This window comes from Fusarium venenatum, assembly GCF_020744135.1.
Source record: "Fusarium venenatum strain MPI-CAGE-CH-0201 chromosome Unknown EDB82scaffold_3, whole genome shotgun sequence".
Lineage (NCBI taxonomy): Eukaryota > Fungi > Ascomycota > Sordariomycetes > Hypocreales > Nectriaceae > Fusarium > Fusarium venenatum.
In genome coordinates this window covers 8,008,185-8,029,207 of record NW_027072131.1, presented here as the reverse complement: position 1 = coordinate 8,029,207, position 21,023 = coordinate 8,008,185, and the positions used below count along the sequence as shown (strand labels likewise).

Genomic DNA, 21,023 nt, shown 5'->3' with positions numbered 1-21,023 from the left:
AGGTCGGCAAATAATCACTTACATGTGAGAATTGTATGGATTCAGCCATTGTCAGATGGTACAAAGAAGAGACGGCTCTCTGATTCCCAGGTGTTGAGTTGAATAAAATCGAAAGTGTGCCGTGTGTACAACTTCACTATCGGATTGACATCCTAATGAGTTGATATGGATAACTGTGATCTGATATGTTTGTCACATGTGAGTACCAGAGTCCAAAGATAATCCAATAGAGTCATGGATCAGGTAAAGACCAAGGGCGCTCAATGAACTCACCGAGGTAATCAGGGTTGTTTTCAATGCATGTTCATACGACAACATCTGGCTTGCATCAACTTATCTCCATAGACTTTGTAACATGGTTCACCGTTCTTGATGAGGCGCTTGAATGAATGGACAATGACAGTTCAGACTTGGCCCGAGCTCCTCTAAAACTCCACAGAAGCTGGGTTCATTAGAGGTGGACCACTATAACAGCTGTCGGGCTAGCGACGACTCACTAAAGAATCAAAACAACAGCGCACGTATCCGCCAAGGTATCCCTGGCGGACCCTGCTTGTGGCGGATGACCTCGAACTAAATGAAGTCACTTTATGCGAGAACTCATAAAAGACTTTTCAATCCATAGACACAAGGTGTAGTCTAAAGTATCTTCAAGTATCTTATCATCCCGTTCTTTCCTTAGCTCAGGCCTGACCTCAGGCAGCTTGACTTTTAAGCTGTAGAAGGTCCTACCCGAGCTACGGCGCTTTGCTTCTTTTTGGCGCGCGTCCATCTTGATCCCCATTCTTTCCCTCGCCAACCAACTGTGAGGCCAAGGATCAACTCCCCCTCGGATTCATCTCTCACCTCCAATTCATCCGCAATCTATATTTCCCTTCACCGTCCCGCGCTCTTGACACTATCGTCGTGTCGATAATTGGCGTTGGTTGTCTCTGTCGTCGGTCATCTCCTCCGTCGCACAGCTCGACTCTTATTGTTTTTGTGCTTGTTTGAATCAGCCAACCGAGTCCGCGACAATTATAATCGATTTAATCCCTGTTATCGTGACGCACCGACAGAACGACAGTTTCGTCAACAACCGAGCCCTGACCGACTCTCCATCAAACTTCGAGTTTCCAACTATTTCCAAGCCGTCACCTTTATCGGCCAACGACAAACTTCCATCACCAAAGACTGCTCTTTGTTCCGGCCATGGGTATATGCAGCTCTACGTGCTGCGGAGGTACGCATGCTCCATTATATTTATGATAACCTGCGATGGATCTGACTGTTGTCTAGGTCGAGTCCGCGATGGCTTGTACGAACCCGTCCTCGCCGATAGCGAACGAGAGGCTGTAGCCGACCTCTTGCAATACCTCGAAAATGTACATAACCTGCGATGCTTATTGAGATGGTTGCTGACATTTCGATAGCGCGGCGAAACTGACTTCTTCTCTGGCGAACCGTTGCGCGCTCTGAGTACCTTGGTATTCTCGGAAAACATCGATCTTCAACGAAGTGCTAGTTTAACTTTTGCTGAGATCACTGAACGAGGTATGTATCAGGCATGAGTATGCATGTAATCTTGGCCTACTAACGGTTAAAGATGTCCGAGAAGTTGACCGCGACACACTCGAGCCTATTCTATTCCTCCTCCAGAGCCCCGATATCGAGGTTCAGCGAGCGGCCAGCGCTGCGCTTGGCAACCTGGCTGTCGACAGTACGTGCCTCTCAATATTTCTAACACGGCAACTAACAGTCTGTAGCCGAGAACAAAGTCCTCATTGTGCAACTTGGTGGATTAACACCTTTAATCCGCCAAATGATGTCTCCCAATGTCGAGGTCCAGTGCAATGCTGTGGGATGTATCACCAACCTGGCTACACATGAAGAGAACAAGGCAAAGATTGCCCGCTCCGGAGCTCTGGGTCCTCTGACAAGACTTGCCAAGTCTCGAGATATGCGAGTTCAGCGAAATGCTACTGGCGCTTTGCTGAACATGACGCATTCCGGTATGTTGCATGATCCCGAATGTATGCTAGTGCTAACAAGAGTAGATGAGAATCGACAGCAACTCGTCAACGCAGGAGCTATTCCTGTACTTGTCCAGCTCCTTTCTTCACCCGATGTCGACGTTCAGTACTACTGCACTACAGCCCTCAGCAACATTGCAGTCGATGCAAGCAACCGACGAAAGCTGGCTCAAAGCGAACCCAAACTGGTCCAATCTTTGGTCAACCTCATGGACTCGACCTCACCAAAGGTTCAATGTCAAGCAGCCCTCGCCCTCCGCAACCTCGCTTCAGACGAGAAGTACCAGCTCGACATCGTCCGTGCTAATGGACTGCACCCTCTTCTTCGACTTCTTCAATCCTCTTATCTGCCGCTTATTCTTTCTGCTGTTGCCTGTATACGAAACATTTCTATCCACCCTCTTAACGAGTCACCTATCATCGAGACCAACTTCCTCAAGCCCCTTGTCGACCTCCTCGGATCCACTGATAACGAAGAGATTCAGTGTCACGCCATTTCAACACTCCGAAATCTTGCTGCTAGCTCCGATCGCAACAAGGCTCTTGTTCTGGACGCTGGTGCTGTGCAAAAGTGCAAGCAGCTGGTTCTTGACGTTCCCATCACTGTTCAATCCGAAATGACAGCCGCTATTGCGGTCCTGGCTCTTAGCGACGATCTGAAGTCACACCTGTTGAACCTGGGAGTCTGTGGTGTTCTAATTCCTCTTACTCATTCTCCGAGCATCGAAGTCCAAGGAAACAGTGCTGCTGCCTTAGGCAACCTATCCTCCAAGGGTAAGTCAAGCCAGCCAATCTATAAATATAAGCTAACAAAAACAGTCGGCGACTACTCCATCTTTGTGCAGAACTGGCTCGAACCTCAGGGTGGAATCCACGGATATCTATGCCGTTTCTTGCAGTCTGGCGATGCGACATTCCAGCACATTGCAGTCTGGACACTCCTGCAGCTCTTCGAGTCCGAGGATAAGACCCTGATCGGGCTCATCGGAAAGGCTGAGGATATCATCGAGCACATTCGAAGCATCGCAAACCGCCAGATCGAACCCGACAATGAATTTGAAGACGAGGATGAGGGCGAAGTTGTCAACTTGGCCCAACGTTGCCTGGAGCTTCTCGGACAGAGCATGTCCAAGGCTCATATCGAGGGCTAAACTCATAAACTACGTCTCTTGAGGTGGGTGCTCTTTTTCAACTCAAAAGCGAAAGCGTTATGGGGCTGGATGATACGACATGGTGTTGGGCGTCTTTACATATTTAAGAATGATTGGTTCTCCGGTGGCGGGTTGTTTCTTTACACGGCTTGCATTGCCCTTTCAGAGGGCTTGTTTTAACATTGTTTTTCATTGTGGTTATGGTGTTTGACGCATGGTGTACGAGAATGGACGCTGGGACGTGTTGTCCAAGAGGACGGCATTTGTTTCATTTTGTTTGATGAAGTTTATGCGGCGGATATCCGCTAGATCACTTACTGGGAATTAAATTTGGCGAGAGCAGATGTAATTAGACGAGCAGTTGTGAGTTTCTATACCCAGATAAGAGATTGCATGCATATCAAGTTTGACTTTCTGAACGATTGTGGATGTTAATCCAGCTCATCAACCTTTTCTAACCCAGTCTTCATCCACTGGCGCTCATTCCAGGGTAGAATTTTGGCGATAGTGGTGCCGGAGATGAGAGCCAAAGGTAAAGGGCCAAAGTGACGCGAATCTCTTGAGGCTGGAAGGTTATCTCCTGAAATCCAACAATGGCCCTCGGGGATCTGAAATGTCAGTATGCTGTGAGATTGTTTATGGGGATAAATACCTGAATCATCAAGTCTTCTCCTTGTTCGCCTGGAGTTCCAACAGAGACATAGTCTCCTGGCATGCCAATCACGCGCTTCACTCCCCATTGATTGTTGAAAATGGGAATGCGGTAGACAACCAAATCGCCCACAGAAACACCGCGACCATACCGACGTGTATGATCACACAATATCCAGTCACCGTCAACCGTAAAGGTTGGTAGCATAGATGGCCCTTGAGCGGGACTGATGGTGTAACCGTAGGTGATGCCAAGATGGACGAGACAAGCAGCTTTGACAAAAGATACAGTCGTTCGTACTGGATGACGGGCAAAATGGAAAGAGGCCATCATGAAGTGCCCATTAGGCAGCTTGAATGAGAAAATGGAGGTATTGCAACGAAGCCATCCATTTATATGCCGGACTGCATGGATGGTATTGAGAGTGCTTCCAAGTGTCTGGTGAGATTCGGTTGTCATTGGATATCGCCCTTACAGTAGTGCCCCGTAGTGACGTTTCTGCCAAAACCAACCGCCCGGCACCTCCAATCGAGAGGGACAAGATCAGTTAGTTAACAAATTCAACATTGAAGCCATTGTCGGCAGTGTCACTCTTTTGCAGCTCTGCAAAGACAAAACCTAATATTATTGGGCACCATTCTAAAAATGAGCAGCTTCGCATGCCTCCAAAGTTCCCGTCGGGCTCTGTATCGAGTCTTTATCGAGCGCGAAGCTCTTACACTCCAATTCATCAAACCAACACAACGAATACTACCATTATACCAGAATCGTCGATTCTCTGTGTCACCACTACAATTGAAGGGAAAGGCTCGCCGAGGAAAAGATGTTCTGGATGATTTGGAGACGGAACCCGATGAGGATGAAGCCAGAGCCTTTGATCGACGCTACACCACCCAGGAAGATTTCATCAAATCCGGCCGCGACCGTCTCCCTATAGATTTCGAGATAACGGATCCCAAAATCATGGTTCTTGACAATGGCGTCCTCGACGGACCCAAGATTACGCGCAACGTCATGAGCCGCATCGACACTTCTACCGATTCCCTCCGAATGGCAACTCCCTACATCCCCGCCGATCCTAAAAACAACAAGCCAGCACAATATGCGCTATGCAAGATCGTCAACAAGAGGGAAGAATACGAAAGACAGCGAGAGCTCCAACAGCGTCGTCGTGTGTCTAAGCAGACTTCAACAAAGAACAAGGAAATTGAGATGAGTTGGGCAATCGACGATAACGATCTCAAAATCAAGACGAGGCAGCTCATCAGTTTCCTCAGCAAGGGCTGGAAAGTGGAACTCATTTTGGGATTCAAGAAGAAGGGCCAGAAGAAGAGGACTTCTGAGGATACAGCCGAAGAAACATACGGTAAAGTGCAACAGCTCGTAAAGGAGCTTGGTTCAAAAGAGCACAAACCGAGTGAAGGAGAGGTTGGCCGCACTATGAGGTTTTACCTCGAAGGTATTTACAAGGAGTTGAATACCGAGCTACAAGCAGAGGCTGCTAAACAACCACCCGCAACTGAAGTGGAGCAGCAGCAGCAGCAGCAAAAGGATAGTCCTGTGCAGAAGGAAGCATAAATGTTCAACATGTATCAATAGCATCTGGGTATCTACCAGAAGGCAAAGTTCTAGCCGAAATGTAAAACAGAGAAAATATCATCAGCCGGTTGTCGTATCCCGGACATAAACCCGAATTTTGGACACCAAAACTCCAACCCAATCCTGATCCCTTACAAGATCTCATCACCATCCTCATCTGCTTGAACAGGAGCAGGAGCACTGTCCTCCGTCACAGGCGCGCCATCCATCTTCTCATCCAACTCGATTCCACTCTTCTTAGGTTGCTCCTCATCACCAGACTCCTCGGCTTCCTCAGCAGCCTTTTCGGCTTCCTCAGCAGCCCTCTCAGCCTCTTCAGCAGCCTTGTTAATCTCCTCCCAGTTCTTAGCACGAAACTGAACAGTTCTTCCCCGACCTTTACTCTTTTCAATTTTATTCTGCGTGCGCTCCGCAACAGCAGCAGCCATCTCAAGACCCTTTTCATGTCTCTGTCTCGCCTTGGCAGACATTTTATCCTTGCGACCGCGCTTGGCCTTTTTTGAAATGCCGGCTGAGTGCTGCGCTGCTAAAACAGAAGGACGATGGGGGGCATCGCGAGGAGGAGGTTGGACTTCTTTTAGGGATTTGTCGGTGTTGATGTCAATGTCTGTTGCGCGACGAGCGGCGCGGGAGTGAATTGAAGGTGCTGTACATGTTAGATTTGGAAGTTTAAGGGGTATGATGGGGAACGTACCCTTCTTTTTAGCCATTTTGTCGGTTGTGTTTGGATTGTTTGAGAATGGGATGTTGAATCTGCAACTTTCGGCTTGGTGGGGGATAGGAATTTTTGATACCCCACAAAGATAAGCTGACCGAGGCTTCACCGAACTCACCGAGATTGACGTAAGAGCTTAAGCATAACTGGGTGCATAAGTAACACTTATCATTCGAAATATGATACCTGGACTCTGGATTTTTATCAAAATGAAACTGCTGTATTTAATAGTTACAATTTCTTGTATTATTGCATTGTGTGTCTGCTGAAATACAAAACGACCCCTGTAATATTGTGATTGCTACTTCTGTCATATAACGCCTTGAGACTTCGATAAGCTATGATAATTTCCATGGAAGGTCTGCTGAAGTAGAACAAAATGTTATAAGAAAATTATTCGCTTATGTTATTGCAATAAGCATATATTTATGTATTTATCTTTTGAACTCACAGAAAATTTAGTTGACATTACTTATGTGTCTCAGTTAATTGTAGTTAACCTCCAAACACGCCTACAGGGTATCATACCGCCCAGCGGCTTCCATATAACCAGCCATGTCTCAACTTCCCTCGTACAACTACTTTACTTGATCATCAACATTCTACGACCTAATATAAAACCCGTTAATAAATACAACAAAAACTCACAGGATACGACCAACTGAGGCCAAGAATATGCAGAACACAACCTAGCATCAACCAGTCTACAACGTTCAGGGACCCTCACCAGGTGACACACTAGCAATGCTCCCCATCACAACCTGCTTCGTTGCAGGATTACAGTACCTTCTTCATCCTACGAAATTGGTAAGGTCAAAACATCTATAACTCTCACACATTCTAACGCGTCTAGGGAACCATCCAAGAAACCATCAACCCGGATGCTCTCATTCCGGTTACGCTGCTCACCACAGACGAAATCTTTGGTGACCTCGAAGGTGTTTTGAACCTATTCGATAATGTTGATGATGTCTTCGTTCCAGATTTTGGATCCATTCTCGTGGAAAAGACTGGAAGCAATAGTAGCCGTGTTCAAAACGCGCGACAAGTCTACCACATGGACTTGATCAAGACCCTAGAGGGCTTCTCCGAACTACCATCAGGTCCCTACTTTCTTCATGGTCCGAATCTTCACCAAGCATGGAGGTTGCATGATGATGAATTTGGAGCTTTTACCTTTGGTGTTATTCCGGATGATTCTGATAAACCAGACGAGTGTGTTATTTTTTTTCGCATACTGTACTACCTGCTAACCAATTTAGATACCAACCTCTCACTTCGTCTTCTGTGCAAGGAGATTCAGTGACAATCCCTGTTCCTTCTAGACTCTACTATCCTCAACCCTCTCTCCGAAAACCCTTGTCTGGTGTTCGTGTCTCTATAGGTGACACGATTTCTCTAAAAGGCACACACACTACTTTTTCCAGCCGCGCATGGAGGTCTCTCTACAAGGATCCATCAAGTTTTACAGCTAATTACGCCCAAGAACTTCTGGAACAAGGGGCGGTTATTGTTGGAAAGACTAAGACAGCACAATTTGGGACAGGCGCAGAATGGGTTGACCAGCAGGCTCCATGGAACGCAAGAGGAGATGGCTATCATAAGATGCAGGGTAGCTCTGTCGGTGCTGCATCAGCGTTGGTCGGATACGAATGGCTGGATCATAGCGTTGGGGTAGATGGTAAGTCATGGCAGGGCAAGATTGCACAGGATCTAACAATTGCAGATGGTCGAGTCGTAACCGAGAACGGCGTTTATTCATTGATCCGGCCAGCAAACGGATCATCAGATGGCGTCAAGACAATCTCCAAGTAAGTATTGTCGGTTCTCAATGAACCATACTGACGACTTCAGATTCGATGGAATGAGGTTCTTTAGTCGGAGTTTGAAGGGACTGCTTGATCACGCACCAAGTCCTAAAATCGAGTCAAAGGGGGACAGGTTTGCCCCAAAGGTCATTATTCCTATAGACTTGTCTTTACCTGAAGAGACGCAGAAGACAGCCATCGACAAATTTGTGTCAATCCTCCAAGGTCTTTTGGATACCAAAGCCGAACATATCGATATCAGCAAGGCATGGGAGGAAAATTCCCCAGTCGAAGCATCAAAGGATGGGATGCAGTCATACATGAGCCAGGTAAGTTGCCAATCGGGTAAGAAAGATGTTGCTAACATACAAGGCACCTTTCCGATCATGGTGTTACGACTACTACCATAACTTTGATGAATTCAGAGACGAGTACCAGGAAAAGTTCCACAAAGAACCCTTCGTTGAGACTACGCCGCAATTCTTCTGGTTTGTCTTGAAATCACATCATCGCCAATTACTAACTTGTCCAGGGAACGATGCAAGTCCGTAACGGAAGAGGAACACCGCGAAGACACAGAACGGCTCGAGATATACCGAAAGTGGTTTTACGATAACGTCATGAACATCTCAACTACTCCCGATACCAAGGCTCCCATTCTAGTTCTTCCATGCGGTGACGTTCAAGTCAAACATCGGAACGAGCCTGTGGCGTATGTGCATTACCTTGTTAACCTTGCATCAGTTGGCTGACGTTCTTATTAGTCCACCAACCATTTACAAAGGCGTTGATTCCACAACATTAGCGCCCGTATTGGGTGCAAGTATTTTGTCTTTTCCCTGTAAGTTGTCCTGGAATGAAGACGAGGAGGAAAGTTGACCGTTGTTAGTTACACAAGTATCCTACAAATCTGACATTACTGGCACGACTGAGTATCAGTCGGTTTGCATCTCGGTCTTGAGTGTTGAAGATGATCAAACATCACTTATTCAACTGGTCGAGAAAGCCTTACGGAAAGGACATGTCCCGACTCAGGTGGAAGTTGGACGAATGACGTTTCCAGTCAAAAAGTCAGACCATTTCGTCAAGCACTTCCAAGCTCCCTTGTTGGTTCAAGGTGAGCTGTGAGACGATATTTCATTGTACCCAGCCACACCAGTATTGGCCAAGTAAATGCCAAGATACCAACATTCAGTCGTCTCATTCCCCCAGATATGCCTTCCCCGCGGTCTTGTTTGGTGGATCACTCCCCAGATGATGGAGCGATAGTGATATGCGGACCCTGGTATGCATGCACAGCCTCGCATGTTTATCTTAACCTTGTACCCGTATTATTGAGACGTTGGTAAAATCCCGAATACAAATTGTTACTGATTCATCATTAAATTATGCCGTCGAATTAGATATAATATGCGCTTAGGGTATTAGAAAAATTGACCGCTGGGAGCATAAAAGACGAAATTAGTAGGTCACTTTATGCTCTTTAGACTGGCTCTTAGACTATTTATTTTTGTATCCTAAGACTTAGGAGGCCATTTTTTTTACTACCCACTAGACGTGGCAACCGGGAGTGATGTGTCGACAGGGATCTACTATCAAGAGACCAGGATGCTAGTTGGGGGCCTCAGCCAAACAAGGCGAGCGGATTCAAACGTGCGGCTGAGTCTTGTTATTCATCGCTCCACTTACACTTTGATCTCATCAAGCACACATACTTAAACTGCACACTTCAGGCAATTTCTTTCTCATCTTGCCAACCTCTCATCAGAATGGCAGAACCAGCCAATACACCAGTCCCAGCTTCTACTCCACGAGCTACATCTCCCGCACCTCATCAGTCCCTCTTCTCCCAATCAGGTTCCTTCTTCTCACCAAAGTTACCGTCCAAACCAAGGGTTCTTCATATCGGAGATCCAGTCAAATACAATCCCGAAACTTTTCTCCGCTTCAGTATTCAGTGTGAGATTCTCAGACCTTCGGCTGAAGAACGTCAGCGATCAGAGTTTATCAAGGCTCTCAAAGATAAGCGATGGGGTGATTTCGATGCGATCTTTCGTCCGTTCTGGAATACGGGCGGAGAAATGGGGAAATGGGATGTTGAGTTGATTAATCTACTACCTGAGAGTGTCAAGGTGTTTGCAAGTGCAGGCGCTGGGTTTGACTGGGCTGATACGAAACTCTTGGGTGAACGAGGTGAGTAGAACTACATCTATCAGTGAATCACACTAACGAAAAAAGGAATCATTTATTGCAATTCTGGTCTCGCAGCTGCTGAAGCTGTCGCTGATTTTGCAATGGCTGCTATCATTTCTACTTTCCGTGTCCTCCCATGGTGTATCTTATCAGCCATGTCTGGAGACGAAGAAACCTTTAGTACAAACCATCGAGATGCAACAATGCAATCCCGCAATCTTCGCAACCAAGCTCTCGGACTAATCGGATTCGGCAACATCGGCCAGCAGATAGCTGCTCGTGCCCGTCACGGTTTCGGTATGGATATCCATTACTACGATATCCTCCCCAAACCTTCTTCCGTCGTTGCCCCCTTACGAGCTACACACCACGAAACCCTCAAAAGCCTTCTTGCTACATGTGACTGTGTTGTGCTATGTACACCCGCTGGAGACGGTACACTTATCAACGCAACTACACTACCACTTTTCAAGCACGGATCACGGTTCGTCAATATTGCACGCGGAAGTCTTGTGGATGAAGATGCACTGGTTGCTGCATTGCGAGATGGGACTTTGTCAAACGCTGCAATCGACGTTCATGCGAATGAACCAAAGATACACCCTGAGCTCCAGGAACTTGCTAAGCAGGGTCGTATACTTTTGACGTGCCATAATGCTGGTGGAACAGTCGATACACACAAGGGGTTTGAAGAGTTGAGCATGAGAAACATTATGGCTGTGCTCAGTGGCGGAGAGGCTATCACACCTGTGAATTTGCAGTTTATAAAGTAGAATGAGGCGTGTCACATGAGGCTACAAGAAAGGGTGAGCAATGAATAGACTACCATAATGCAACTGTCGTTAACCAAATATATACTCAAAACTCCGGCTTAAACCATCTGTGCCCAATCATTAACCAAACCCAACAGTATTTCTTATACAGAACTTTCACTCCTTGGGCTTCTTTCTAATAAGACCCGTAGGGAGAACATTCACTTCTTCCTTTGGCTTCTTCTTGACGAGACCAGCACTAAGGACATTAACCTTACTCTGGTTATCGTCAACCGTCGAATCAGTACGCTTTCTCTTGACAAGACCAGTCAAGTTGTTCACCCCGGTATTGTCATTAGAGACAGGAACAGGTGTCTCGCGTGTACCAACAACGACAACACCCCATTTACCACCTCCTCCGCCCTCACTCAACCAGCGACGAGTACTACCCACTGCTTTATTGAGTGTTGCAAAATCGAGGTGTAGCAGTAAACCTACAATGCGCTTGTAGGATGCTTCATCAAAAATCTTTTCACCACGACCTTGAGGTGCCCAAGAGTAGTATTTTGTGTTGGCGGGACGATCGAGTAGATAATTGTGCTTTGCTCGCTTGATGCGCGGGGCACGAGCGATGATGGGACCTTTGAGAGTCTTTTTGGTCTTTTTCTTCTTAATCTTGGAATCTTTCTTCTCTTTGGAAGGGAAGAGTTTTCGAGGCGTTGTGGTTGGTGTTATTTGCACGATGCGCTGCTTCTTTGGTGTTTCTGGCGGAGCTGTTGATTGGGAATCTTCGAGTTTTGAGGCTGGTTCTTGATCATCAAAGACAAGCCAGATGAAGCCCGTCATACGGCCACTCGAGCACTCTTGCCTGTACGCCATCATTTCCCAGAACATGTCGAGTGTCTTGACACTCTTCCAACTACCCTGATTCTTCATCGCTTGCGAGCTAGCGGCTTCTTCGTCTAATTCGTCTCGGAATCTGGACTTTGGATCGTCGGGAAAATGGGGGATAAGACATCGTGGCGGTACCCAGTCGAATTCGCGATAGTAATGTGATATGCGTTCCAAGGGATGCGTAAACTCCCACGCAGAATCGGCTTTTCGCGGTGTGAGAGCTCGGGTCTCGTATGTTTCTAATCCGGGAACAACGATGTATCCATTTGCGCTCTTCCATGGTGCTTCTGCAGATTTTGGCGCTGGGCCGAGGAGGGGATCTAGCACGCGACACCACCATTTGATAAGGCCACGATCGTCGAGGACATGTTTGCCCTTGTTGTCGACACTACCGGGGAACAAGTATTGATCTTGAGCACGCGCGAACAAATTAACGACGAATTGTATACCCTTCCTCCTCCGCTTCTCGACCAGGAATCCAACAAACGTAGCGCATATTTCGCGAATAGGACTGGGTGTTCCCTTGGGAAGGTTAAGAAGGGCGAGATAACCAGTCGAGTCGGCTTTTGAAACAAACAAGGTTGTTGATCGAGCTGTAGTATATATAAAGACCTCAATTCCAAGGACTAGGACTTGTTTGCCAGGCTCGTTGGGGGCATCGATGGAAACAGCTAGGAAATGGTTTTCGCAGTATGTTCGTTCGGGACGCTCGTCTGGAGGCGGCGAGTAGAGAGGGTCTGTTTTGGTGGGAGGTGTTGAAATGTGTAAGGTTGTAAATTTGTGGTCTTTGGGAAGGACCGAAGCTAGGCGGGCGCCTAGATCGTTAGTGTTGGCCATCTTGAAGCGATGGGAGTGAGGTTCGAGATGATGGATATTTGTTGGAGCTTGTATGTTTGGGTGGTGTAGCTCCAAAGGAAGCTTTAGTGGTCGCTGGGGCAGCGGCGGGGAGATCCACAGGGGTCTTTGCAGGGGTTGAATCTTGACTTATCATGACTTGATCATTAACAAAACAATTCTTAGCCCAAATGATTAATACCAATTCCAGTCAATCGCTAAACTCCAATACCCATCTCCGAAGGTTTAGGATGATCACTCCGCCAACTCCCAACAGCCATAGCAACGTACAAAAGATTCCATCTCGGACCATCAGGAAAGCAAACAAACTCATCAATCATCATCTCCACCAAAGGTTTATACTTTGTCAAAACAGCCGCTGATCCTCTTCCCTCAATGAGAGCTTGTAACTCATCAACCTCTGAAGGTTCAAGGTACTTCATAAGATGACTTTCGACCTCTCGCGGCGTTTTCCACCATTCCAGCCCTTGGCCTTTGTCTGCGAGTTCCTGCTCCATCTTTTTGCGCAGTTCAGGTAGGACTGATTTGTACACCATTTCTGTGCCTGCGTGGGGTTGTTCGATGAATCCTTTTTGCTTGTACTCTAGACGAGCTAGGGCGAGGGAAAGCATGAATCGTCGGTCGGTGAGATGTTTGGTGTGGTTGAAGAGTCTGTCCATGGGGTTTGTGTCTGGTGGGCCGGGTCTGCCCAGCATGTTGAGCTTGTAAGTCTCCCATAGTGAAACAGTGTTTCTTGTGCATGCCCAGTATAGGGTTCCTGCAAAGGTGTAGAGGCCATCTCCGAGATATCTGCGCGCGTCTGAAGGGGCTTCAAAGATGCGAGCCAAGTGATCGGTGTCTGTCCACAGTTGTTGTGCGAGACTCAACCTTTGTGTGATGTCTTGTGCTTGTGTGTGTAAATGGATATCGGAAGACAACAGCCCGGTGATGTCAGTGGTTCCCTCGGTTATAGGATCCGAGGCTCCTGATGAGATAGAACTAGCTGGCTGGCCATTTTCGTCGCTATTGTCGTCTGATCCAACAGTTTCTCTCGCTTCTGCAAGGGCAGTCTCCAGTTCTTGATCTTTTTTGCCTCGTTTCTGTGCAAGTTTCTCTACCCTCTTGAGAGCATTTCTCAACCTCTGATTCTCGTCTTTGAGAGTATTAAACTTGGAAGCATGTCGCTTGCGATATTCTCGCTGTGCAACTCTGCTTCGCTCCCGCTTTGGCTGTTTCTCCATATTAGTTGATGCCTCTGCAGTTGATCAAGATGTGTAGTGTTATGTGTGTATGGCTGCTTTGTAATCCTCGATTGAATGGGAAAAAGGTCCACCTACGTCAGGACGATCTCCGATACTTGGCGGTGACATTGAGAGTAGGATATAACCTGACTACAGCAAGGGGCTACGAGGTCGAATTTGGAGTACTCAGGGATAATGACAAAAGTTGCAGTGTAAGTGATAACGTTGATGAACAAGTATGGAGATCTGGATAACGTTATGAAGCGTTGAGTGGGGCACGCTATGATACCATACACATACGGAGGAGGCGTACGGATTAATGAGTTGGTATTGGTCAATATGATCCTTGTCGCCTTAGTCCGTATCAGGCTATTTTCGTCTTATACAACCCAAGCGTGTAGTAGAGTATACCTTCATAGTATGGTGTATATATGGATAATAGTAGAAAGACATAAAGAAGCAAAACTGATGTTGAAGATATTGCGAGTAAGCTATTTAGTTTTTGTAAGTCGAGAACACCACGTACATGGTATGTTGCACACATGAACCCTGTCAAACTGAACCCCAGACTTGCATCTGTTGATCCGACGGTCCTTGTTAGTTAACGTGTGATAACGTTGAGATTCACGATAACTTCCGTAATGTAACCAACAAACAATAAAAATGTCGGCGGAACTGGGTGGAACTTGCGGAATAGAAAACTATATAGAAGAAGCAGAACGACACATCAAAACCCATCATTATCAACTCACTCTCACACCAAGTCAACTCAACTCAAGATGCCTTCTCCCATCCACAAGACAACATACCCAGCCATCTCCCCTCTCCGTCCTGAGCTTTCCACCAAAGGAAAGAATGCTCTCATCACAGGTGGAGGCTCAGGTATTGGCGCCAGCATCGCAAAGTCCTTTGCAAAGTCAGGCGTAACCAACTTGGCTCTTCTCGGCCGCACAGGCAAAACACTCCTCGCAAACAAGGCCGAGATAGAAGAAAAACATCCCCAAACCAAAGTCTGGACCTATACCGTTGACATATCTGACCCCGAGTCAACTCGATATGCCCTTGAAGCGTACGCCAAAGCAGTCAACGGCAAGATCGACATCCTCATCGCCAACGCAGGATATATGTCCAAGGCAGAACGTATCACTGTAGCGGATCCAGATGACTGGTGGCGTGGTTTTGAGATCAACGCAAAGGGGAATTTCAATCTCTTGCGCGCTTTTGATCCTCTCGCTGCCCCTGGAGCAAGGGTTATTCATATCTCAAGTCGATCGACGTACATGGAGTACCTGGAAGGTTTCTCTGGATATCGAGCATCCAAGCTGGCCGCCTACAAGCTGTTTTCTTGGTATGCGAATGAAAACCCTGATAAGATTGTCCATCAGTTCGACCCGGGTGTTATCTTCGGCACTGGAATGACAGCTTCGTTCGAGGGTCTGCTCAAGGAGAAGGGACTCGTGGGAGACGATGTTGAACTCCCTAGTGACTTTTCAGTTTGGTTGGCTAGCGATGAAGCAAACTTTTTGAGTGGTCGTTTTGTTGAGTGTGCGTGGGATATTGAGGATCTTAAGGCGGCTAAGGAGGAATTGAAGGCATCGTGGAACAAATGGACTATCGGTTTGTTGGTTTAGGGGTACCTACTCTAGGGGATAGAATGTTAGAAAAGCTCATTTGACGATGTTTGATTCTATGGGTTGGTATCAACAAGAAGATTTGTATTTGGCTTTGGCTCTATAGCTAATTGTGCGACCTGGGAGAGGCAAGTGAGCTGAGCTGCATCGCCACTTTGCCGAACCCCTACTTCGCTGGACAGACAGATGGTGTATTATGTGACCGGGTATTACCGTTTGCGTGTAGTTTTTGCCATTGATAAGTCCTTCCCAATGGTGCAATATGATCAAGTGATTTATAAGATTCATGTTATTAACCTGGTTGTCGATCTGGAGTTGGGTCGTCGCGGCAATGGCCTTTATCGCATCACGGGCTTCGACCTGGCGTGAACTGACCCGTGGACGAGTAGCCCTTTCTGTCGACGCTACACAGCTGAGGTTGAAGATACCATTTTCCCGTGATAGAACAACAAAGACGGGCACTGGGCTCTATTACAGTTGTGATGTGTCGACAGACAGGTCCCGCTCGAACGAATACATGACCAGTGGCCAAGCAGGTTGAGCGAGCGCATCGATCCAATCGGGTCAATTGGTTCAAATTATACACCCTCAAACGAAGGCGGAGTAGAAACGTATCTCAAAATCTGAGCATCATTGACGTATAAACACATGCCTTTCTCGACAAAATAGCAAGAACTGTAATGTCAAGAAGTGATTGAACTGTTTATAAAGATATTACTGGTAACTCAAGATTCGGAAATAAACATATATGCCAGACTGGATTTGACTGGCACATTGCGTCTAAAAACATTCAAACCGAAACTCTAAGATCCAGTTCTAGTGGAACTTGAACGACAAGACCAATACTGAAGTTGCGTAATTGGAGTACCTCAAGAGACGACACCAATCACAACACCACAGCGCAAGTAACTCACTTCCTAAGTAAATACTCCTCCTACCTTACGTTGCTATCGCTTTTGCGTTCTTCAGAAAGCCTCATCACTTCACTCAAATGTTTTGTGATTATTAACTGACACCTTCCGCGTGATTGATACGATATTCACACCATGCTCAATAAGCATCTGTGCTATTTCCTCCCGTCCATTCTCATATGCCAAATAGAGCGGTATCCGTCCGCTTGAATCTATAGCATCAATGCTGGCACCTGCCTCAAGCAGCAGCCGCGTAGAATCCACATTCCCTGCCTGGACTTCCAAGTGAAGTATGTCTACTCGAAGAGCGAGTAACACCTGAGCTACGTCAAGTCTCCCGGTATCTGTAGCGCCGGACAATACTGCCCGAATACATGACCTCGAAGAAGCCTCGTTCACGTTCACAGACAGTTCATTCGTCCAGTTCAGAGTCTTGATCCATTGCCAAAGTAGAAGACAAGCGTAGGAATTGCACCGTTCCGACAAGTCGTTAACGAAACTTTCGAATTCGAGACGTATCTCCTTTTCCTTGCCGTTTCTTTTCAAGTGATCAAGGTGTGCAGCGAAATTATTAAGTGCATATAAGAGTAACTCGCGCCCTGAAAGATGCTCCGCCAGCTTTTCAGCTTGCGGAAAGTCAGCATCGTATTCCATTTGGAGAAGGGCCGCTGTGAACAGTATACGGATGTATCGGCAACAAGTGATTGCTATCTCCATATCTCCTTGCACTTCATCAAGATGGTATGGCTCGGCGACATGACTCTTGTCCAGGAGGAATTCTCTCGCAGTCTGATGTATGAGTTGAACGACCTGTTCGGAGTCTGAATCTTGTACCTATAGGTGTACTTATTAGATCGAATTTTCAGATGGGATAATGACAATACAAACCTCGACTAGGCCTCCACAAGACGACAATAACCCTTGAATCAATTCAAGTGGTCGATGATACGCAAGGTTGTAGCTTGACAAATCTACACACCTTGAGAGAGGAGGGGTTGCCAAAACGTCCTGAAGCTCACCAACTAATAGAGGTCGTTTCGGAAAGGTTACCCAGGCCAACATTCTTCGCCCCCGCTCTTCTTGCTCCTCCCTGTCTCCTTTGAAATTCTTGATCAATATATCAATCATCACTCTGTAGAAGCCATCCTTCCCACCAAGCTCCTTGGGAAAGCCAGCGACTCTCTTGTCAAGGTCGGCTTTGCTATAACCGCCGTTGAGAATACACTGTTCCACATCTCTCAGGACTAGTGTCACCCACAAGAAAACTCCTGACGAGTGTTTCATAATATGGTCCTTGATAAACAGAAAAATGTCCTTTCCACATTTATACCCAGACACCACCTGTTCGATCCAACTATCCACAACGAATTTGATATCCACCTCGTTTACTTGCTGAAGCTTGATATGATGCGAGCATGCGTTTCTCAATCTGATGTTGATATCGTTCTCCGGCCTGCTGGCGATTAAGACTTTGACGATACAACTGCTGTTATGATGAACTGCGAGGCTAGGCAGAAACTGGAGTACATCGGTCCGTCTGTCGTTGTCTGACTCATCCATTCCATCAACCACAATCACAACTTTCAGATCGAAGTCAATTTGATGAAGGGTGTTTAAGGCCTGCTTGAGATCATCGTAACTCCAAAGAGCTTTCTGCTCTCTTACATCGCCCATATTTTTCTTTAACTCCCGGTATCGGTCGCGAAGGAGTCGGAAAAGCTTGCTATTCTGTTTCCAGATCTGGTAAACAATTGATCGGAGCATAAGCTCGTGGCTTGTCTCGGTGTTTCCACCACGGAAGCTGTAGTAGAATCTCGCAACGATGGTTCTCTTGTCTTCGGGGTTGTTGGAGGTCCAAGTTCGTTTTTCTTGTTGGAGGCTGTAGTTTGGGACACTGCTCTGGTCACAAACCAGATCGTGTTTCTTACTCTCGAGTTTGCGTACAATAACCTTTGTCACTGTTGACTTACCACTTCCAGGTTTCCCTTCTAACCACAAGACCGAGGGGGTAGATGTACTACTCCAGTCTTTATAACCGGAGTGGGAGGATAGCCATGCCCCTCCTTCATTTTTATCTTCCACCCGACTTTCTCTTGCGTTCCATTCTTGAAAAGCAAGCGTCTTCAGGCACTCTGGAGCTAGTTAGGGCGTTCATAGTTGCTGGTGTTGGCTGGGTCTTTACCTCTTCTCTCCTTTTCTCTATCTATGCTCGAATAATGGGCAAGTGTATGCTTCGTATTTTCGTCAACTGTCGAAGACACTAACACTCGCATTGGAGAGGGCGCAACCTGTTCCTGAAGCATATTGAAGTTTCGGAGAAACGAAGATCGCACAGAGTCATACAATGCATCGATACCATCGACGAAAAAGACAGTTTCAAGCTGGGTCGTCGCCTTGACGGACGCTACTAGCAACTCCCATAAGAGTCGCGTTAATTCCCACGGTTCTCTGCATTGCTCGAACTTTTTGATTGGAAAGCCTGTTTGCACAGCCTTAGCTCGACCTTTATTTTGTTTGAGGAGCTGAGTTGCAAGCGATGCCACTATTCCGGCCTCGGAGTCTTCACTTGAGCAGAAGGCTGACGCAATGTCAGGCTTGTCTGTCTGTAGAGAAGGCTGGTGTAGACTTCCCAAAATGTAGGACATGATAACGGTTTTCCCGTCTCCCGATGTTCCTTGAAGCCAGAGCCTTGCGGACCTTAATCCGGTCCAAACCCGATACTCTGGGCTCTCGATGAACCATGCCATGCTTTGTTCAATATCGGGTGATTCGCAGAGCTGCTCCACTAAGGCCGGTGGCTCCGATTTCGCGCACATCACTTCAAGCAAACGGCACAGTTCTTTCGTGTACTGCAAAGCAGTCGAGTCTTTCATTTAAGTCACTTTGGTCAGCTGTATTGAGATATATAGATGTGGGATTCTTTTACTAACCTTGATCCAAATTATCTAAAAATTCTTGCAGTCGAGGCAGCACATGATTGACGTATGCCGGATCAGTACGTCCATAAAACTTAACAAGCTCCGAGTGATTCCGATCAATCGGTTGGACATAACGTTCCTTCATTTCCCAAGAACGCCCATGAGTTGCTGAAAACCTGTCCACCAGCTCGACTGGCTGTCCACACATCTTCCATTTTCCATTTTCCTGTATTGCCGTGGGGGAAATACAGGTCTCGTAGTACGACATTATCTCCAGGTTTTTGGCCACGACGGAATTGTGGTCGTTATCAAATGCCTTCGTCCATTGCTGCGCTTGTCGACGCAAATCTGGGGAGTCTCTCCCGAGTGATCGGAGAAATGATTCGTTGGCTTGTCCTTCAACCATTGGAATTAGTGATTTGATATCCATTCCTTGGTTTGGCGTTCCGAAAAACATGATGCTCCGGAGTGACTTCAAAACGATCTCACCATCAGTGGTTCGGGCTTCGGACAATTTGCATAAGGCCTGTGGTTATGTAAGCTGTGTAATGAAAACGGACAATTGTTAGTTTCACACACCTCTTTAATAACCAAGCCGCCGAGGCTATGTCCAAGAAGGACAAGAGATTTGGGATGACCCCTCTGTGCTGTGTTAGTTATAGAAATAGAGAAATAGAGATAGAAGGCTTCGAGACGCAGTATATGTTAGAGTATGTTCACTAACCTTTCGATTAGCTTTGACTAGGTATCTCAAAGCATCCTTGAAAGCTATCCCAAGATCTTCTAAGCTCTGGAATGATGAGCTCTCTTGTAATTGAGTGTTGTATCCGTAGATGAAGACTCGACAATTTGGCATAGAGATAGGGAGGTCGTCACGAAGCCACATGTACCTACCTCCCTTGCGCTTAAAGGATCCAAACGCGTGGCCATTCAGACCTGACAACGCGATAATACTTATAGAAAGATCAGCATACCGAACCTCCACACTTGACTAGATCACTTACTCCAGGCTTTTCTCAGAGTTCTCAGAGTTTTCTGAGAACTCTGAGAACTCAGAATGTAAAGGAGTAAATCCATGGAAATGAGTGTCGAGATACAACGACTTGTCTGGTAGATCTCTATTGTCTGAGAAGTGTTGATCTGGCGCTCCCATCTGTACCATCCTGTCCGGTATTTTCGAGAAGGTTAGTGTTGCAACTAGTTGTTCTCGAAAAGGGTGGCTAGCAAGCGATTCAATGGATATCGTAACATCACGACCGACTTCAAAGGCTTCCCTGACAAGTCGTTTCACTTCCTGCTTATCGACCATAGATGCATCCCATTTTCCGTATTTGGGTAGAATTTCAAGCCTGAAAGTCGCCGGAGGGCTAAGATTCCTTCCTCCATTGTTACTTGTAGGTGCATCAGCCTGAGGCGGGGTTGAGGGAGAAAGGCATTGGTAGACAGCGATCACTACCACCATAACCCCCAGCAACGAGGTGATGATCACGTCCCAAGCAACGGAAGACATGGTTAATCCTCGATACGAGTTTGGGACGAAAAGAGGCAGAGAAGGATAGCACGATATAAAAATAAGAAGAAGAAAGAAACAATAGGTATTGAGGGCCTTCTCGCACGTTCATGCTTACCCAGTCACGGGGAGTGCCTGCCGTCTTTTTGTTACCAGGTAATTCCTGATCCCTGCTTTCAGCTCTTCATGTCTTCTCTGTCGT

General features: G+C 46.8%; 9 protein-coding genes across 9 annotated transcripts; 4 read left to right on the top strand and 5 right to left on the bottom strand.

Annotated features, from left to right (window-relative positions):
* Positions 1 to 1,191: 1,191 nt before the first annotated feature.
* EDB82DRAFT_547677 (armadillo-type protein) lies at positions 1,192 to 3,163 on the top strand (the record flags this gene model as incomplete). Its single annotated transcript, XM_065609503.1, has 6 exons — positions 1,192 to 1,222; positions 1,279 to 1,364; positions 1,413 to 1,533; positions 1,586 to 1,699; positions 1,746 to 1,991; positions 2,037 to 3,163. The coding sequence occupies 6 exons, from the start codon at positions 1,192 to 1,194 to the stop codon at positions 3,161 to 3,163; spliced, it is 1,725 nt and encodes a 574-aa protein (XP_065464347.1).
* Positions 3,164 to 3,571: 408 nt separating this feature from the next.
* Positions 3,572 to 4,268, bottom strand: EDB82DRAFT_568761 (peptidase S24/S26A/S26B/S26C). The gene is made up of 2 exons (XM_025729264.2): positions 3,816 to 4,268; positions 3,572 to 3,771 (listed from the first exon to the last, which is right to left on the bottom strand). Exons 1-2 carry the CDS (start codon positions 4,146 to 4,148, stop codon positions 3,595 to 3,597), a joined length of 510 nt encoding a protein of 169 aa, XP_025583549.2. The 5' UTR covers positions 4,149 to 4,268; the 3' UTR covers positions 3,572 to 3,594.
* A 58-nt stretch (positions 4,269 to 4,326) lies between these two features.
* On the top strand, positions 4,327 to 5,393 carry EDB82DRAFT_540001 (uncharacterized protein; the record flags this gene model as incomplete). The annotated part of the gene is made up of 1 exon (XM_025729265.2): positions 4,327 to 5,393. Exon 1 carries the CDS (start codon positions 4,461 to 4,463, stop codon positions 5,391 to 5,393), a length of 933 nt encoding a protein of 310 aa, XP_025583550.1. The 5' UTR covers positions 4,327 to 4,460.
* Positions 5,393 to 6,350, bottom strand: EDB82DRAFT_510740 (Alb1-domain-containing protein). The gene is made up of 2 exons (XM_025729267.2): positions 6,109 to 6,350; positions 5,393 to 6,060 (listed from the first exon to the last, which is right to left on the bottom strand). The coding sequence occupies exons 1-2, from the start codon at positions 6,122 to 6,124 to the stop codon at positions 5,546 to 5,548; spliced, it is 531 nt and encodes a 176-aa protein (XP_025583551.1). The 5' UTR covers positions 6,125 to 6,350; the 3' UTR covers positions 5,393 to 5,545.
* Positions 6,351 to 6,703: 353 nt separating this feature from the next.
* On the top strand, positions 6,704 to 10,965 carry EDB82DRAFT_568759 (uncharacterized protein). The gene is made up of 13 exons (XM_065609871.1): positions 6,704 to 6,936; positions 6,983 to 7,344; positions 7,392 to 7,810; positions 7,856 to 7,940; positions 7,984 to 8,266; positions 8,310 to 8,425; positions 8,470 to 8,649; positions 8,702 to 8,778; positions 8,827 to 8,879; positions 9,001 to 9,054; positions 9,119 to 9,205; positions 9,671 to 10,130; positions 10,176 to 10,965. Exons 1-13 carry the CDS (start codon positions 6,874 to 6,876, stop codon positions 10,901 to 10,903), a joined length of 2,967 nt encoding a protein of 988 aa, XP_065464346.1. The 5' UTR covers positions 6,704 to 6,873; the 3' UTR covers positions 10,904 to 10,965.
* EDB82DRAFT_510732 (histone acetylation protein-domain-containing protein) lies at positions 10,966 to 12,754 on the bottom strand. The gene has a single exon (XM_065608862.1). The coding sequence runs from the start codon at positions 12,611 to 12,613 to the stop codon at positions 11,060 to 11,062; it is 1,554 nt and encodes a 517-aa protein (XP_065464345.1). The 5' UTR covers positions 12,614 to 12,754; the 3' UTR covers positions 10,966 to 11,059.
* On the bottom strand, positions 12,755 to 14,098 carry EDB82DRAFT_510730 (uncharacterized protein). The gene is made up of 2 exons (XM_065608861.1): positions 13,948 to 14,098; positions 12,755 to 13,839 (listed from the first exon to the last, which is right to left on the bottom strand). Exons 1-2 carry the CDS (start codon positions 13,978 to 13,980, stop codon positions 12,829 to 12,831), a joined length of 1,044 nt encoding a protein of 347 aa, XP_065464344.1. The 5' UTR covers positions 13,981 to 14,098; the 3' UTR covers positions 12,755 to 12,828.
* A 532-nt stretch (positions 14,099 to 14,630) lies between these two features.
* On the top strand, positions 14,631 to 15,482 carry EDB82DRAFT_466428 (uncharacterized protein; the record flags this gene model as incomplete). The annotated part of the gene is made up of 1 exon (XM_025729271.1): positions 14,631 to 15,482. One exon carries the CDS (start codon positions 14,631 to 14,633, stop codon positions 15,480 to 15,482), a length of 852 nt encoding a protein of 283 aa, XP_025583555.1.
* A 983-nt stretch (positions 15,483 to 16,465) lies between these two features.
* Positions 16,466 to 20,821, bottom strand: EDB82DRAFT_528439 (uncharacterized protein; the record flags this gene model as incomplete). The annotated part of the gene is made up of 7 exons (XM_065609189.1): positions 16,466 to 17,227; positions 17,282 to 18,525; positions 18,576 to 19,259; positions 19,324 to 19,837; positions 19,891 to 19,953; positions 20,036 to 20,264; positions 20,316 to 20,821. 7 exons carry the CDS (start codon positions 20,819 to 20,821, stop codon positions 16,466 to 16,468), a joined length of 4,002 nt encoding a protein of 1,333 aa, XP_065464343.1.
* Between the last annotated feature and the right edge of the window lie 202 nt (positions 20,822 to 21,023).

Coding starts and splice junctions, on each gene's coding strand:
- EDB82DRAFT_568761 (XM_025729264.2), bottom strand. CDS start 4,148: ATGATGGCCTCTTTCCATTTTGCCCGTCATCCAGTACGAACGACTGTA. Junction 3,772..3,815: donor GAGAAGACTTGATGATTCAG/GTATTTATCCCC, acceptor CTGACATTTCAG/ATCCCCGAGGGCCATTGTTG.
- EDB82DRAFT_568759 (XM_065609871.1), top strand. CDS start 6,874: ATGCTCCCCATCACAACCTGCTTCGTTGCAGGATTACAGTACCTTCTT. Junction 6,937..6,982: donor TTCTTCATCCTACGAAATTG/GTAAGGTCAAAA, acceptor TAACGCGTCTAG/GGAACCATCCAAGAAACCAT. Junction 10,131..10,175: donor GAAACTCTTGGGTGAACGAG/GTGAGTAGAACT, acceptor TAACGAAAAAAG/GAATCATTTATTGCAATTCT.
- EDB82DRAFT_510732 (XM_065608862.1), bottom strand. CDS start 12,613: ATGGCCAACACTAACGATCTAGGCGCCCGCCTAGCTTCGGTCCTTCCC.
- EDB82DRAFT_510730 (XM_065608861.1), bottom strand. CDS start 13,980: ATGTCACCGCCAAGTATCGGAGATCGTCCTGAC. Junction 13,840..13,947: donor GTATCGGAGATCGTCCTGAC/GTAGGTGGACCT, acceptor ATGGAGAAACAG/CCAAAGCGGGAGCGAAGCAG.